This window comes from Fistularia commersonii, chromosome 15, assembly GCF_037954325.1.
Source record: "Fistularia commersonii isolate RoL2024-O1a breed Wild chromosome 15, RoL_Fcom_v1.0, whole genome shotgun sequence".
Lineage (NCBI taxonomy): Eukaryota > Metazoa > Chordata > Actinopteri > Syngnathiformes > Fistulariidae > Fistularia > Fistularia commersonii.
In genome coordinates, this window is record NC_141298.1 from 17,890,814 (window position 1) to 17,909,041 (window position 18,228).

The following is an 18,228-nucleotide window of genomic DNA, read 5'->3' on the forward strand; positions in this document are numbered from 1 at the left end:
AGCCTCTGAAGGAGCTTTAAAAAAAAAAAGAAAGAAAAAAAAGAAAGGCTCGTCTTTTGTTCCAGGCGCATCAAGGTGGAGGACCAGGACCTTCTGTGGAGGAGGAGCGGCATCTTCGTGGACATCTAAGGGCTGCATCGTGGGGGGGGGGGGGGTGGACTGACCTTGACAAATATGCAGTATGCACACACACACACACACACACACATCTGAACACATCTGATGAAGACAGTGACCCCCCCCTTTGCACAGGAATAAAACCCCAGTGAGACTTCAAACCACTTCCTGTTGCTAGCATGTGGCTAACATGCTAAGATCTTCTTTAATATCTAATTGATTGATTTTTTTTTTTTTTTTTTTTTTTTTTTAAACATCCGTCCAATAACAATCAGGAGCACCCGGTCTAAAGCAGGCGTCCAGAAGACGGGACTGAAGGTTATTCATTCATTAAAGAGATGACATCCGTGCACGGGCGCAGGAGTTCCGGGGGTCAGAGGTCAAGGACGCAGATCATCCGTATCAACCCACGCTCAGGTCACCCCGTCTTCACCTTCACGTGTTCACGTGTTCTCTCGGTGTCTTGCTCAAGGACGCTTCGGCACGGAGTCACGGCGCCGCTAGGATGGTTGCCATGGTGACAGACACCGCCGTGACTTTAACCCCGGCACGTTTAACCCCGCAAGCACCACGCGTGAACACGTGCGCACGCTCCAGGTTCTGGGGCTACGCGCAAACCCCCAATTCCAGGCGACGAGGGGTGTTGAACCCGAGCGATGGCCGACCGTCCACTGGGCGCTGCGGCGCCGTGTTGTGCTCGCCGCCGCCGCCTCCTCCTCCTCCCTCCGGCGCCGCTCTGCCGCCCCACGACCTTCTCAAACAAATTATTATTAGAAACTCCACGACATATTTTGCTCCACTTCCTGGCAGCCACCTACTTCTGCAGCCTGGAAATATGAGGCAGCGTTCATTACCGCCTCCCACCTGGACCTGGAGGGGCGCGAGCTGCGACTCTTCCACCCCGACCTCCAGAACGTTGCTTCCTGCCTCTACGTGGACGTCTGGCGAGAGGACTACGTCTGCAGAAGCTGAGAAGCTGGGAAGCTGTGAGGAGGTACCATGTGAGGACACAGCTCTGGTTCCTCCAGAAGGTCACTTCTCGCACACCTATTAGATTCATGTCCTCTTCCCTCCATCCATACATCCATAAACCTCCTCTCAGATCTTCCCCCGGACCTCCTCGCCTGGCACCTCCAACCTCAGCGTCCTTCAACGCAGATCTTCTCCATCCCTCCCTGGCCCGTGCGTCTTCTCCATTGCTTTGGACTGTTGATCCTCAGGACTAAGATTCCTCCACCTTTTTCATCTCCACCTCCTGTAGCTTCACCGTTCCTCTTGGGTTCCTCTCATCCGCACACAGGTATTCTGTCTTCATTCCTCTCCTTTCCAGATCATACGTCCACCTCGCCAGATGTTCCTCCAGCCGCTCCAGCGTCATCCGCAAACACGGAGGTCCGAGTCCAACCTCACCGTCACCCCGTCCATCGGATCTAGTATCTCGCGACCGCCTGGAGAAGGAACATCTGAATATCGGACCTTCGGGATATCAAATCCATGGCGGCAGTGAGTATGAGAAGGTCCGAGGCGGTGGTCCTTCCACCGGTCAGGAAAGCTGCCACGGTTACTCCAAAACCTCTCGGCGAACTCCAAAGTTCCCTCTCAGCCCTTCAGATAGTCTTTCCTTCACCTTGCTCGTCCACCAGGAACCCTGAAGATGCAAAGCATACATGGTTCGTGCCAGAAGGACTTGACAAGCAAACTTCTTGTAAGCGAGTAGGTTTGTGCGGCGCAGAGTCCCGAGCAGAAGGTCAGGCAGACGTCGGGAAACCGGCGCTCGTTACTAAACAGGAGCGAGGCCTATAAATACACCGCCGGCGCTCGTCCGCTCGCCGGGTCGCCGGGACGCCGCCGCTCTTTTCCACCGGCGCTGAGAAAAAGAGGCGAGATGGAAGGGATGCCAATTAATCTCGCCGCCACGTGACCAGGTTTCTCCTCTCAGACTGCCGGTTTAATTAAGCTGTTTACGTGTCGGCGCTGAACTGTTTACTCGACTTCTGCAGGTGTGGAGGAGCTCATTTACCGCGTAATGTATGTACACCAGCTTAACAAGGAGCCGGCGGCGGCGGCGGCGGCGGCGGCGGCGGCGGCAGGGTTGGAATTCCCCCCCCCCGAGGAACGCTTTTACGGCTCTCGGTAACAAAATATTCAGAAGTGCTTTGATTCCATTCAAACAACCCAATAAAATTCACATCTGATGAAGTCTTAAAGACGACCCATTAAGGCGCGTTCCCAATCTGTGGATCATCAGGCGGCTCCGGGTCGGACCCATGAATAATTCAAATCCCGTTATGAGGTAGAAATGAGGAAACAGTAGTTTAGCGTACGTCCCGAGATCCTCGTTTTATTAGATCATCTTCCGGCGTCTTCGCAACCGCACATAAATTCCGAAAGGAACGTGAGGCGTCCTCGCAACTCAGGTTTAACGAGTCGACGTCTTCTCCAGGATGTGGAGAAAAGGGAGGAAGCCCCAAATCACCGATTCACACTCCTTAGAACCACATCTACAGGACAGAAAATATTCCGATAAAGTTCTTTATCTTCTGTAATGCAATTAAAAAAAATGACTTTTTCATGATATTCTAATATTTTCAGATCGGATTTTTGAGTTTTCTTAATATGTGAGCCATAATCAGCAATATTAAAATAATAAAAGGCGTGCAATATTTCAGTTGATTTGTCATGAATCCAGAATGTTTGATGTTTTTCTTCATCACAGAAGATAAAGAACTTTATCGCAATATTCTGATTTTCGAGATCGATCTTCACTCAATCATCTGGCCATCTTCATTTGAAGGAAGTTGGTATTTTGTGAGCTTCCTTTCCAGGGAGTTCCACAGGGTTCTACTCTGGGTCTCCTGACTGTTCCTCACTGACAGGAGCTGGAGACTTTAGCATCAAGAGGAAGCAACAAATATTTGGATCAGAAGCTGTTCTTGTTGGCATCTTCGTGTTTGCTCCGCTTTGTCATTCCTACCAAACATGAAATCCCGCTCGCCAAGTCCTGTGGGGAGTCAGGATGAAGGTACCGGTTTAAGGTTCCCGCTAGAAACGGCCCTTCGTTCTTTTATTCTGCCCGATCTGGGAGGCGGAGGTGGTTCCATCCCACCTTCTGGTAGGTCTGGCTTGCAGGACTCCGCCAGGGAGCAGCTGGAGGAACATCTACATCTACGTATGACCTGGAGAGGAACGGGCTGAAGGTTTGCGAGACAGGAGACGGTTTTGAATGAGAGGAACCTAAAAGGAACGGTGGGGCTTCAGGGGCTGGAGATGAAGAAGGTGCAGGAGTTGAAGTGCTGAGGGCCAACAGTCCAAAGCGATGGAGAAGAAGTGGAGAAGGTGGGTTGAAACGGGTGGAGGAAAGTGATAGGAGAGTATCGGCGGTAATGAAAGGAAAGGTGGAGAAGACGGAGGTGAGAGCAGCCATGGGGTCTGGACAGGAGGTGGAGATGAAGATAGAGAGGTTCCTCTTAGGGAGTGAAGAGGAGACCATCAGGAGTCCGTCAAAGCACCGATGAACATGTCAGATGCCCTGGAGATAAAGATCTGGGTAGAAGGACGCTGAGCTCGGGTTCTTGTCGTTGAATTACGGAGACGGAATCTCCTGCGACGTGTTGTGAGATGTTCTCCTGCTGCAGCAGCAGTTACGGATCCTCCTCCTCTGGTTGACCCTGCAGTAGACCTTCATCAGGACCGTCCAGGAGCGTTGGAGCCGCGGTCCAAGGGCCGGATCAACGGATGGATCTGCTAAGGTGCTCCATCGAGGAACTCCACTCTCTCCACTCGCTATCTGATGAGGCGGCGTGACCGTGGAGACCGGCGAGGAGAAGAGGTTGTTTTTGTTTTCAGCCCGATCACCCAGGAGGCCTCCAGGTTCTCCACCTGCCCCTCGGGCTGCTCCTGCCAGGGGCAACAGCCAATCATCTGGCTCCATCTCACCCTCTCCTCTCACAACACCTCACTTCATTGTCCTCCAGCCATGAACCTCCTCTCTGGACCTCAGACGGACCTCCAACATCAGCATCCGTCTACCCAGATCTTCTCCATCCATGTCCAAACCATTTCAGTGACTAAAACATCTGAAACAACAGAACATCTAACATGTTCTGGACGTCCAGCTCGTCTGATCTCCCCTCCTCCAGTCATCTGAGGGTCTCCATGGGAGGAACCCCGGGCAGACATGGAGAACACGATGGAGAACATGGAGATGTGCCGTCCCTCTGATGGACTCTCTCCATCCTCCTCCCTCCCGAAGAGGAACCTTCACATCTTCACCCCTGCTTCCTCCTGTCTTCAAACCAGACAGCAGATCTTCTCCACCTGCCGTTTCCTTCTGTCTGACATTCTTTCCTTCCATCCTGCTTGTTCCACCTCCTCATCTTCTCCGCCGCTGAGCTGCCGCCTTTCCGTCCTTAAACTCCTGACGTTCCTCCAGGGTTCCTCTCATTCCCGCACCTCCGTCCATCTCCTCCTCTCCAGGTCAAACCACCACCTCCGCAGACGTTCCTCCGCCAGCATCGCGGGAACCCGCCGCCGAGCCGCTCCCATTGGCCGGCGGCGGCGAGCTCCCGCGGCGCCGGGGTTAGCGGGTTTGGCGAGGCGGCCTGTCAATCACAGCCTGCAAACATCTCCTCCGGTCCGTAACTGTCCAACACGGGGCGGCATGGTTGCTTAGCAACCACAGCACATGACTGACCTTATTGGTCATAAAAATGTATGAAGTCCTTTTACACACACACACACACACACACACACACACACACACACCACCCCCACACTGCCTTTCACTCTACCCTCCAACACACACACACTCCCGATGAACACATCGGAAATGCATTATTCTTGTGTGTGTGTGTGTGTGTGTGTGTGTGTGTGTGTGTGTGTGTGTGTGTGTGTGTGTGTGTGAGGGACCAGCAGGGAGGTAATGAATGGCTACACCTGACACATGCCATGGGCTGCATCAAGCAGCATGGCGGGGGCTGGAGGGCGCCATCCGGTCGCCGTGGGAACCGGCGAGGAGGCGGGATCAGCTCCGCCGAGACGTGCACATTATTCTGCGACGACGGGCTCGGACCCGGGTCGCGGCGTGATCCCGGGCCTCGGGTCGCTTCTCGCACATCTTGCTTCGCAGCGTCGTGATACGATACGCAGAATCGTTGTAACCACGACGACGAGGTGAGTAAAAGGGGCGGAGCTTCGGAAGGCTTCTGCAGGGGAATCCCACTTCTGTCCCTCCCATTTCATATATTAATGAGAACAAAAAGAAAATACATAATTGAGATACTAAGGGAAACAAACAGGAAGTAAACACACACATACACACACACACACACACACACACACACTCACACACTCACGCACACGTGTTTTCCCTCCTGGTGAAAGGGAAAAAAAAAAAAAAAAAGACAATTTCCCTGACTGATGTGCGAGCATTACCATTTATATTACAGCAATCAGTTGATTCCTCCGGGCTTATTTAACCTTTGACCCGCCGAACGTGCTCGGCCCGTCAGCAGGTGGAGGGAGCGACGCCCGCCGCTAAACGCCGCCATTATTTCACAGCTCATGTGAGGAGCCGTGGCAACCGAGGCCGATATGTGACGTCCGTCTGAGGGCGAGGCGGCGGCAGCGGCGGCCACCTCGGCGAGGGCAGCCATGTTGGATTGGGGCGTCAGGACGCGTGGGAGGTAACAAGAGATTCAGTGTGACGTGGTTGATCATTTCAGCTATGTGATAAATATAATGCTCCGAAAAATACATTTAAAAAACAACATGTAAGTGGGTGAAATCAAAGTGTTTACTTGGAAAGCAACACGGATTGATTTGGACTCGTTTTAAGGACGTGACGTCAACGTTGGACTTTTATTTGGAGTCCAGACCTCCAGGGGTTCAGTTCCATCCGACACTTTAGTGGGATTTTGTCAGAATATTTCATTCATTCACATCCAGGATGTGTTGTTTTATCGTTCAATTTCTTATGGGAGCGGTGCGTTTAAGTAATGTATATACACTGCTCAAAAACATAAAGGGAACACTTAAAAAAACACATCCTAGATCTAAATGAATGAAATATTCTTATGAAATACTTTGCTCTTTACACAGTTGAATGTGCTGACAACAAAATCACACCAAAATGATCAATGGAAATCAATCGTATCAACCCATGGAGGTCTGGATGAGGAATCACACTCCAAATTAAAGTGTAAAAACAAACTCCAGGCTGATCCAACTTTGATGTAATGTCCTTAAAACAAGTCCAAATGAATGTGTGTTGCTTCCTGAGTGGACACTATGATTTCACACAAGTGGGATTGACTTGGAGTTACATTGTGTTGTTCAAGTGTTCCCTTTATTTTTTTGAGCAGTATATTATTATTCATTCATCCGGTATCTACTCGCTTGTCCCGGGGACGCCGGAGCCTCTCGCAGCCGTGATTGGTGGAGATCAGGGGTTCCCCCTGGTCCGCCCTCTCATGCACACGTCTGTGGGAATCCAACCTTCTGGCCGTGTGCGGGAAAGGCTGAACCCCGACACGGACACGGATGCACGCTGAGGCGCCTCGCCATCCGTTTACTCAGCGGCGCAGGTCCGACGTGACCTTCTCGCCGGATGTCGGCGCTTCCGGTCTTCACCTCCGCCGGTCGGAGACTTGAGGCGCGCAGCGGAGGGGGCGGGGGGGTCGGGCGGCGCCGCTGATCGCGATCTCAGTTGACTGCGTCGCGGGGCGTCGCCCGGCGGGGGCTCCGGCGCCGGCGTCCGGGGGCCGCCGCGCAAGAAAAGCGCTTTACAGACGAGAGCATGTGTTCAGGTGGCCTCGGCTCCTCCGCCCTTCACCCCCCGATAATCCCGGCCCCTTCCTCCCCCCCGCGTCCGGCATATCACCAGGAAATGCCAACAGATGCCCGGTGTCTAAGACAGGCATTATGTGCTTAGAGGATGTCCTGGTAATTCTGTTTTGCTTGTTTTTTTGCCGCCGATTATCGCCACGCCGTCTACAGGAGGTGACAACTTGTAGCCATCTTGGCCCGCCGGGTCACCGGGACGCCAAGGAAAACACGGCGGCGGGTTAATACATGGGTCCACCATCTGGCTCTGCCACAAGAGCCTCGGCGGCCCAAAACGAGGGCGGCGTATTTTGTAACATGTTACTCATCAAGAATTCAAAACCGGAGGAGCGCGACTTCACCGGCGATGAGAAAACGTGTCAATCACGGGGACTCTGGGAGGAAGTGGCTCGTCGGGCCCCGAGGGGGCCACGCTGACCTAAATACAGAATTGTCAACAGCGCGGCGGCGGCGGCGGCGGGGAGATCACCGGGGAGACGGACATTTAACCGTGTAAAGACAACACGGACCAGAGTCCCGCGGCCGGGACAACCTCGGCTGCGCGGCCTCGGCGGAGGAGGCCTCGCGCCTCCCGCGTCACGTTATGAGATGATCTGGATTTTCATAACTAGCCGTCTTCGACGTAAATCTCTGTGTTTACATGTCAGAGGCTGCAGGCAGATGTTCATCCTCGGTGTTATTGAGGTGAGCGTTAAGCGCGGGGGGGCAGATTGACGAGATTAAAGTTGAAGCCTTCCAGTAAAGAGGATTTCTGGACGGTCGGCGAGGAACGGCGCCACCGTGTGGAGGCGGCGAGCGTTGCGGGTGTTCGCGGCGCAGGACGGGAGGCTGAACAATTCTGATCAATAATCCACCATCTGTGAGATCTTTACTTTCTGTTCTTCAATATAAACTGTCTTCCTCTTTGGGATGAACTCTCCAGAGGCCACAGCCAATCAGCTGCCTCCACCCAATCCTCAGCCAATCGGCTGCCTCCATCCAACCCACAGCCAATCAGCTGCCTCCACCCAATCCTCAGCCAATCGGCTGCCTCCATCCAACCCACAGCCAATCAGCTGCCTCCATCCAACCCACAGCCAATCAGCTGCCTCCATCCAATCCTCAGCCAATCGGCTGCCTCCATCCAATCCTCTGCCAATCAGCTGCCTCCATCCAATCCTCTGCCAATCAGCTGCCTCCATCCAAACCTCTTCATCCACACCTTCCCTCCCCCCAGGTCTTCCTCCAGACCTCCTCCAGCCTCAGCATCCTTCTCTCCAGATCTTCTCCGTCCCCCCTGTTCTATCTCCAGAACATCTACCGTGTGCTGGACGTCACTGGAATCTTGTCGTAACTCGAAATGAAGCTCCTGCATGTGTTTGGACCGTGAGGAACCCGGAGAACCCTGAGGAACCCCACGCAGACACGGGGAGAACATGGAGACTCCACACAGGAAGACGCTGTGGAAATCCATCCATGGACCTTCTGGATGTGATGTGGAGGCTCCAAGCTCTTCATGATGCTGCTTCCATGCATCTCAGAGGGCGTTTGAAGGACCTCTCCACCTCCAGGAGAACTCAAAGCGGCTTCATCCAGCAGATATTTCTAAAACATCCAGAAAATAAACAAAATCGCGGCTTTCCCGGTGTGACCTTTCGCTCGGCGGCGTGCGCGCACGGCTCGGCACCGGTTGACCTACAAAAAGCGTGGAGGAACGCTGACGTTCACGACGAGCGCTGGACCTCAACGTGTCGTGAAGACGCGTGACATCGACCTCACCAACACATAACTGCCCGGTAACAAGGGCTGCTTCCTGATTGGCTGCGGGAAAATGTTGCATTGATCATATTCTTTGTGCAAAAATGACACATGGTTTTGTGCACACACACACACTGACAGGATTACAGTAACACACACACACATCAGCTTTGTGTGTGCGCATCCAGTCAGAGGCTTAGAGGCACACACACACACACACACACACACACACACACACACACACGGAGGCACAGTGCTGGTGAGAACTCGGGCAGAATCGCACCGTTAAGCCTCTTCTTCGCTCAAACATCCTTCGGGAATGGAGTTTTTCCTCTTTTTTTTCCTCCCCCTTCCTCGCTCCTCCACCCCAGATTAGCACTTAGCCCCCGGTAACAGCGCTGTCACTTTGTTGTGACACGTCAGCCGCCATGTTTTTGTGCTCAACAGTTTCCTCTGCGCTAATTGGCTGAACGCGGTGCGTCTTTTTTAGCCGTTCAAAATGGAGCGCTTAGGAAGAGACGCACGCCGAGGATCAGGGCTGGATCGGTGTGTGTGTGTCCATGTGTGTGTGTGTGTGTGTGTGTCGGGGGGGGGGGGGGGGGGAGTTGTGTTCTTTTGCCATTACAACCGCTGGAAATAAAATTTAAGATGGACACGTGCACAGCGACCACATTCATTCATTCATTCATTCATTCTCTGGCCTGCTGGCCCTGCAGCTCCTGCTGTGATTGGCCGAGAGGTGGGGTTCTCCCTGGTCCAATCGCAGGGCTTCTTATAGAGACATCCAACCATTGACCCTCTCCTTCACACGTCCGGACCATGGAAGGTCTCCATGAACCTCCTGCATGTGTTTGGACTGCAGGAGGAACTTTGAGCGCCTTGAGGAACCCCATGCAGCCACGGAGTACATGGAGACTCCACCTTCTGTAGCCAATCAGCTGCCTCCATCCAACCCTCGTCTTTCACACCTTCCCGTCCTCCTCCCCTCCATCCATCCATGGATCTCCTCCTCCCTCAGCATCCTTCTACCCAGATCTTCTCCACCACCAGGGGGCGCTCTAACACCTGCTCTCTCCTTCTTCCGGCGACGTAAACATGAACACATCCGTCAGAAGCACGATGGGAACAACCGGGCCGAGACCCTCACCCTCCTCCATGGATGTATATACATATAAACACATATATGTGTATATATATCATACATACATATATATATTTTCAGTTGTAGACTGATACCACCAAGGAGCTCCACTGAACGCCACAGGAGGTCTTTCCTACCTGAGGCTATCAGACTTTTTAATTCCTCTTCCTTCAGCCGAAGGGAATCTTCAAATCTTTGTACTTAAGACCTTAAAACACTTGATAGCCTTAACCTTGACAATTTATATCTTATTGTATTTCTTATTCTCCCTCCTTCCTACTATTATCTATTATTGTTGTGTTTTTGCTTGAAACTCTGGAACAATAATTTCCTTCGGGATAAATAAAGTTGTTCTCATCTCATCTCATATATGTATATGTATATATAAACACATATATGTGTATATATATATATATCATACATACACATATACATATATGTATACACATAAATACGTATATATACACATACATACATACAAACATACATACATTTATATATGGAATTGGAGCTGCCAGGCAGGAGGTCTCCAGGAAGACCAAAGAGAAGATTTAAGGATGTAGTGAGAGAAGATATGAAGTTAGTTGGTGCGATAAGGAAAGGATACAGAGAAAAGTTTGATGGAGAAAGTTGACTCGCTGTGGCGACACCTGAAGGGAAAAGCCTAAAGAAGAAGAAGAATCTGTCACAGGGGTGCAGGACATGTATGACCGAGACAAAGTGATGATTGAGATGTTTTGGACATGAACAAAGGAGTGTTCATGTCCAAACCATGGTGAAGATCTGGGTAGAAGGTTGCTGAAGGTGAAGCTGCCAGGCATGAGGTCTGGAGGAAGACCAGAGAGAAGATTTATGGACGTAGTGAGAGAAGATATGAAGTTAGTTGGTGCGAGAGGAGGATCCAGAGAATAGGGTTAGATGGAGAAAGTTGACTCGCTGTGGCGACACCTGAAGGGAAAAGCCCAAAGGAGAAGTTATACTATATATGTGTGTATATATACACACACACACATTCATTAAAACATGAATCACATTCTTCAATTCACTCGCACACACACACACACACACACACACACACACACACAAACATTTGGTATCCACTTGTACACTTATCCCATGATTTCATTCCTTGCTATTCCGAAGCCTTTTACACTATCAGATTCATCCATTCACCTATTTATTCTCTCTCTTGCTCTCACACACACACACACACACACACACACACACACACACACACACACACACACAAAGCACTGAGCAGACGATCCATAGCATCTAGGGGTTGAGTCTTGCGCAGGGACACATCATCTTGCAGACGGGAGGAGCATCCAACCTTCTCACCGCTGGACCAGATGAAGGACGCTCGCGGCGCCACCAGAGGTTCTGCAAGCGGACGTCCTGATGACCACGCTGAGCTCCAGGGAGCAGCAGGTAGCACCTCCTCTGAGGACCACGCCGGTTTGAGTTGGAAGTTGAAGGAACCTGGCACACACACACACACACACAACCACACACACCAGGGTGGTCGGAACGGGCGGCTAATTGCGGCATCTGCTAGCCGGTGGAGGACGAGGACGGGCCGGCCCTCCGTGACGGGACCATAATTGGAACAAACAGGTAGCAGATGCAGGCGGCGGGAGGAGCATCTGCCAATTAGAGGAGCAGGAGAGGAGCCAGCAGCAGATACTCACTGCCAACATCTGCTGACACAAGATAGATAGTCATTCACTCGATGGTTCTGGGAAGCGGCGAGGCTGCCGGACGCCGTCCCAGCCATTCGCCTTCTCATCCACACGTCTGGACGACGGAGGAGCTCCACTGGACCTCCTGCACGCGAGGAACCCAGAGGAGCCCCACGCAAACATGGAGATGACAAATATCTCCTTGGTCCAGAGCTTTAGAAACGTCCTCTTTGGTTTGAAGGAACCGGAAGCATCCGGAGCTCCGGTCTGGTCTCCAGTCAGACCAGCGACATGTTTTCCTTCTGCTGCTCTGATGATCGTATGAAAACCATTGCGTCCAAAAAGACCTTCTGAAACGTTACCATGGCGAAGATCCAGATGGTCGGTGACCTCTCCGTGACCTCTCACACACGGTGACCCTCCACCCCCCAGAAGCATCCCATGCTTTTTTTAGCCAACTGCACCCCCTAGAGGGCATCTTTATAGTGCTCTGAAAAAAGAGTGTGTGTGTGAGCACAGTGTACAGGTGTGTGTGTGTGTGTGTGACTGCCAGATGACTGAATCTGGAGGTTGCCATGGAAATAAAAGCATTTCTTAGTCTTGAGATCCCTGTTCCTTGAAGGTCTTGCAACGTCCAACCAAGTCTCCAGGCGGTTGTGACGCCTCAGAGGGAACCTTCTCATCGAGGAGGATGAACTTCTAACCAGATGGAGAAGCTTGAAATGATCCAATGATGTTCGGAATTGATCTTGTATTTCAGCGTGTCCTACTCTTCTGTTGTGAACAGCTGTTATGAAACGAAGAACCCTGAGGAACCTCGTGCAGACACTGGGAGAACATGGGAGTCTCCACACAGGAAGACGCTCCTGTGGGAATCCAATCAAGCTCCTCCATCTGGATGGGAAGCTTCATCCACTCCAATCTACATGGCTGGAGGGGAGGAGGCCAGGAGGTGATGGCTGTGTGAGAGGAGGATGCAGAGGGTCAGATGGTGGCAGATGATTGGCTCTGTCCATGCCAGAGAAGCAGAAGAAGGCCAAGAGGATCACGTTTGCCACGTCGATCACAAAGTATTTTGGACCAAAAAAAGGGATTCGCAACAGACGACTCTCGACACACAACTTCTGGAGTTGCAACAGTGCGGGTTCATCACGCGAGCTTTTTTAAAAACGCCCGTCTTCTAGTTTTCCTCGGGGAAGTGACTTGGACGAGGATCTCCATCCACGATGGACGTAACCCTCCAGCTGAAGAAGCGGCGCTGTTCCATGTGGGATTCCTCCAGGAGAGCTCTGCGGCTCTGTGCTTTTCTACGCTGACGATACACCAATGAACGTTTCAGAATCGGAGCCAGCCGGAGCGACCGCCTCCAACCTGACTGACCTTCTCACAGCTCAGATCTTCCTTTCCAGCCCAGGAAAACGGATCACATGACTTCATGATATTTACCTGATATGGCCGAGATGTTCCGTGAACGCCATCGGCCATATTATCATTGTTTAACAGCACTCATTTAAAAATCCTGTGTTTTTTTTTGTGTGCAAAAACATAGAGTAATTTATTTAAACAAAATAAATAAGTGTATTTTGATGAGAGTGTTCCGGGTCAGTTGGTTCATTTTGTTCACCAGGAAAATACAAAAATAGAAATATTCCCCTTGTTGTTTTCAGATTTCAAAGTGCAAAGTGAGTGACAGGAGGGGGTGGATTGGGGGCGGAGCTTCCCTCGGATCGTCCGCTCCCCGACGGGTGTATGCCGGTCTACATTTCGCCAAAAAACCCGCATCAGTTAATCTGTAGAGAAAAAAAAAATGACACTGAAAGAGTCGCCAAAGCCTGACTCGTGGGTCGGACAACGCGATGATAAATCCCTCATAACGGCCGTGTTCTGTTTGAGCTCCCCGTATCCTAGTTTATCAGCGTCCAAGAACCGTACCTGCATCTGCTCCCGTATCCAGTCTCTGAAGTGGGCGACGTTGCCGTAAACTCCCGGCTTGTTCCTCCAGGCGCAGCCGATCCCCCAGCTGGTGTCCCCGATCAGCCACCACACGCCGGCCCTCCTGACCACCAGGGGCCCCCCGCTGTCCCCCTGCGGATCCCCGCCGGGTTAGCATCTCGCGTCGAACTCAGTGTTTAACGCGAGGACTCGGCGGCCTCACCTGGCACGAGTCCACGCCCCCCTGCAGTTTGCCGGCGCAGATCATGGACTCGGTGACCTGCGCGTTGAGCACCTGGGGTCGGTTGCAGGTTTCCCTGCTGTAGACGGTCACCTCGGCCTGGTTCAGCCTGTCGGGGGACGGACCTGAGGACGAGTCCACGGGGATTAATCCGCGCCCCGCGCCGAAAAAACACGCCTGTGTCGGCCAAACGGTAAGAACTCGAAGCGACTCGGGAGCTTTGCTTTGTGATCGGACGCCCGATCTGAGTGAGCGGCGAGCGTGGGACACCGACGCGGCCACCGCGGTCGGTGAAGTGGCGTTTAAAGCCACTAGCTTTCCCAGAGAAAACCATGGAAAAACACAAGCGAGGCGTGTGTGTTTTGGACTCGTCCATGAAGAGACGGCGGGATACGGTGACGGAGAGCGTCGTCTGTGAGGAGCGGACGGCGGGCAAGTGGACGGCTGAGGTGTTCAAAGCCTGTCGTGGACGATTTGATGGTTTCAAAAAGAGAAGCGGCTTCACTGCCTCCATAAATGGACTTTAGACATCAAGTGGAGCAAAGTTCCATTCAGCACAGCGACGTAGCATTCAGCGTATAGCCAGCCAGTTAAGGATAAAGCACTCGCTATTTATTATCTGTGATTTGTCATTTATAAAGTACATCGTCTTCATTTAAAAGCCCAAAACAAACCGGAGGCCGGAACAGATGAACAGCGTTCCAGTTGATGTTCGTGGGGAAATGTAATTCGACATATGAGCTACGAGCTCGGTCACGGAACCGACTCTCGCCGTCGACGCGCGCGACACGGATCGACTCACCGGACGAGCGCAGGGCTCCCCAGCCCGTGATCCAGGCCCGGTTCCCCTCGGAGATCTCCACGCCCACGTTGGGGAGACACACGGGTTTCACGGCGCCTGTGGGATTCAGAGTCAGACCGGGCGGTTTGCAGCCACGACCGCAATCCACCGGATCGGAGACACTTACTGGAGAACCTCAGCGGCCGGTCCAGCTTTAGGAGAGCGACGTCGTTGTCGTTGGTCTCGGGGTCGTACTGACGGTGCACGATGACCTTCAGGACTCCGTGACCGGCGTCGAAACTCATTTTAAGAAGGCTCACGTCCCCGGACCTCACCGTCCACTCTCTGGGATTGGACAATCTGCCGCGGGAGAGAAGAAACAAAAAACCAGGTCAGACTGGAGGAGAACTTCTCCGATACCTTCAGGAGGATGCGGAAGGCGCCGCGGCAGCTCACGTCTGGAAGCAGTGCGCAGCGGACAGGATCCAGAGCCGGTCGATGACGGAGCCGCCGCACACGTGCCGTCCCGTGACCTGGAGACTGACCTGCCACGGCCAAGCTTCGTTCACCGCCTCGTTCCCGCCCACGATGCGAGAGCGAGGCCCTCGGGAGCTTTCTCCGCAACCTGAGGGCGCGGACGGAGACGCCGTCACCACCCGTCACAGGCGGGGAAGATCACGCCGGTCCTCCGGGTGAGAAGATCCTCACCGGCCTCGACCGTCAGCAGCATGAACACGCCTTCAAACACGGACGCGCGGCCGTCAAAGCCGTCGCGCAAATATCGCCGGCCCCTTGGTTTGCGGATTCAAAACGGTTGTTTCCATAGCGACACGGCTAAACCGTCCAGATCCAATGAGATGTCGTGGATCATTTAAAAGAAATAAGAATTCACTCGTTCGGTCATTATCGGCGTCTGGAGGGAGGCGGGTCCGCTCTGGTTGGACGAGACGTGGGCTTCACACACATACAAGCGTTCACCCTCTCCATCGCGTGTTTGGACTGTGTGAGGAACACAGCATCTCCATGCATAAAGTAATCAGTGGGAATCCAAGCAGGGACCTTCTGGCTGCTGGATGGAGGTGCTGAACTCCGGCGCCACCGGCCGCGCCAATAAGGATGTTGAGGATTAGAAAAATAAAAATAACTTCCTGTTCCTGGACCTGTCGTAAGAGGGAGCTTCCTTCCGGCTCCGTCCGGCCGACAAGGATATTTAACCGATGCAACAACATGGACTCACCGATGCAGAGCAGCTGGACGGCTCCTCCTGGACAACTGTGGCTGCGAAGGAGAGAAATCAGATCTGATCAGAAGGGGGTTATTTGTGCAGCGCGGTCGCGGTCGGGTTCTCACCTGTGTGTCGGCTGGTAAAGGCTGGGCCGGACGTGCACGCCCCTGCGTTTCAGCTTCACGTAGCCCTCGGAGGCCAGATGGCCCGCGCTGGTCGCCTTGGAAGTTACGTAATCCTGCCTGGGAAGACGGTAAACCCGGCGCGGCGAGCACAGGTTTGCATGTCAGACAGGGAAATGAGCTTGCGTTCGGATTTCTTTGCAAACGAACAGACACCGAAGCCCCTCGCGTGCTGCGACTCGGGGCCAATATCGGCAGCAGTTTACTCAAAGATAGAAGCAGATGGGTTTAATATTCCCTTCGGATTGCGCGGACGTGTTAAACGAGCACCTTCTAAAGCCGATCTGCTCGCAAGCGTCTCTGCCGTAGTTGTCGTCCCATTCCTCGGCGCACACCGGCATCCAGGCGGCGCCGCTGGAGGAGTACCACTGCAGCACCGGCTCCGGCCCGTGGAGGCGAACTGTGAGGCGGAGGCGACAACAGCGGCTTTAACCGGAGGACGCGGCGGGTCAGCGGGTGCGAGGAGTGCCGGGGTTCCTCGTCTTACAGCATTGAGATTCATCCTGTCCGCCTGGACAGTCTTGGACGCCGTCACACCACTGGGTGGCGCTCAGACACGGCCCTCCGTCGCTGCAGGACCGTCCCAGCGCACACTGGTACGCCACTGGGGAACACAGGGGGGCTTTAGAGGCACAACAGGGTGAGGAGATACCACTTTGAGATACTTACAGAAGTACCAGAGCAGGAGGCTGAGCACCACCAGGACAAGGAGCAGGCAGACGGACGCGCAGAGAATATTTCTCCAGGGACACGACCTCCCCGCTGCACGGCAAAGGAGAACAGTCAAAGGACGACAGGATAATGGCTGCCCCCTCCGCCGGCCGCAGAGGGGGCGAGTCATCCCTCGGTATCGTCTGCAAGGAGGGCTTAACTATTAAAAACAGTAGTCACACTGTCTATGAAGCGCCGCTAGTCTTGCAAAACACTGAAACGACCAACCACCTGTGCACATGCGAGGGAGAAAAAATAAACGGAGACATCCGGGTGAGCCCGCGTTGTTTGAAGTTACTTATTCCTTTTCTTATTATGTTGTTGTTTTTCCTCCCGTTTGTTCTCGTCTCATTAGCGTGACAGGTGAGTCACCGCAAGGGGAATAAAAACAGACAGGTGTAATCGCTTCCCGTTGAAATGGGCGTTGCTCACACCAGATCTGGCTGCTTTCCGTGTTCCTGCTTTGGTGACGTTCCAATCTTCATGGAAGGAAGTTTTTTTTTCAAACTCTTTCTTCTCTGCGCTGTTGGAATTCTTCAGACAAAATGTGACTCAAATATTTACACACCACTCTTTTGTGCACGGCCCCGCTCCGGCCCGGGCGCCGTGGATCGGTGGGTGTCGACGGTTTCTGGCGCGGCGGCGGCGGCGACGACGTAGCTGGGGATTTGTGGCGGGAGGCGGGGGGCGTACGGAGGCGGACGCTCGTCGCGCTGGAAGCCCGGGTTATCGTACGTGGGGCCGGAAACCTGGAAGCCAAGGAGAAGACCGGGAAACCTCGCGGCGAGAGCGCGGGACTCAAGCAGAACCCGATTTACCTCCCAAGTGAGGGCTCGCCGTGAATGCCAGTGAGCACGAGTTCCTCCGAAAGGTCAACGGGACTCACCATAGCGCCGCTCATTCTGGTGCCGGTCAGTCGGGTCGGACTCGGAATCTGCGGGAAAAAAACATGAAATCATAATCCGGCTCAGAATAAGGAGAGATAGAAGAGCGTAGATACTGCTGGGCTTAAATATTTCTTCATACAGTTCTTCCCCCTACCTTTGAGGTCCCTCTTCACCCTCCTGCAGTCCTGATCCTGTGTGTCACTCCGCTGCGCTGTGTGAACAAAACCACCACAACCACGCCCACGCAAGGATTTACAGCACACTTGGAAAGTGACACAAGCAAACAGCCGGGCAGCCTTTACCTCCGACGCCGGCCGAGCGTTCGGGGTGGAAACGACGGGAGAGCCGCGAGTCCGTTCACCAAACACCAACTCTAACGCCGCCTCCACCTGGTATCACCTCCTGGACGAGCATCGGAAATGTGCTGGATTCCGGAAGATGAACGGGAGACAGCGAGACGCCCTGCTCAGACACCCTGCGCCTCCTGAGACGCTGTTTTCCCAGCAATCTGTAATAGCCTTGGTTAGCGAAAGGTTAAGCGGGTGTCAAGTGGTCACTGTTTGCCCACCGCGCCTGAAGCTAACACAGGGTAAAGCCAGCTCCGGTCCGTCCTCCGGCCCCGTTTAATCAGTAACATCTGAAAAAATGGCCTTAAAAGCACTGATTGCTCAAAGGACTTTTGGTCCAGGTTAATATTTAGCTCAGTGTTTGGCTGCGTCCACTCAGAGGGGAAGGAATGAACGACAGGT

General features: G+C 53.2%; 1 protein-coding gene across 2 annotated transcripts; it reads right to left on the minus strand.

Moving 5' to 3' along the window:
• Positions 1–13,044: 13,044 nt before the first annotated feature.
• Positions 13,045–17,921, minus strand: tmprss2 (transmembrane serine protease 2). 2 transcript variants are annotated; one of them, XM_086160184.1, is made up of 15 exons: positions 17,782–17,921; positions 17,634–17,690; positions 17,479–17,526; positions 17,161–17,341; positions 16,551–16,643; positions 16,369–16,485; positions 16,152–16,281; positions 15,825–15,941; positions 15,712–15,752; positions 14,931–15,099; positions 14,662–14,834; positions 14,496–14,591; positions 13,676–13,818; positions 13,453–13,605; positions 13,045–13,310 (listed from the first exon to the last, which is right to left on the minus strand). In XM_086160184.1, exons 3-15 carry the CDS (start codon positions 17,491–17,493, stop codon positions 13,302–13,304), a joined length of 1,437 nt encoding a protein of 478 aa, XP_086016310.1. In that variant the 5' UTR covers positions 17,494–17,526; positions 17,634–17,690; positions 17,782–17,921; the 3' UTR covers positions 13,045–13,301. The 2 variants fall into 2 exon arrangements, with proteins under 2 accessions (XP_086016310.1, XP_086016311.1); XM_086160185.1 differs by having other exon boundaries at positions 17,634–17,870.
• Between the last annotated feature and the right edge of the window lie 307 nt (positions 17,922–18,228).

Coding starts and splice junctions, on each gene's coding strand:
- tmprss2 (XM_086160184.1), bottom strand. Junction 16,644..17,160: donor GGGCCGTGCACAAAAGAGTG/GTGTGTAAATAT, acceptor TTTGCCGTGCAG/CGGGGAGGTCGTGTCCCTGG. Junction 15,753..15,824: donor CTTTACCAGCCGACACACAG/GTGAGAACCCGA, acceptor TCTCCTTCGCAG/CCACAGTTGTCCAGGAGGAG.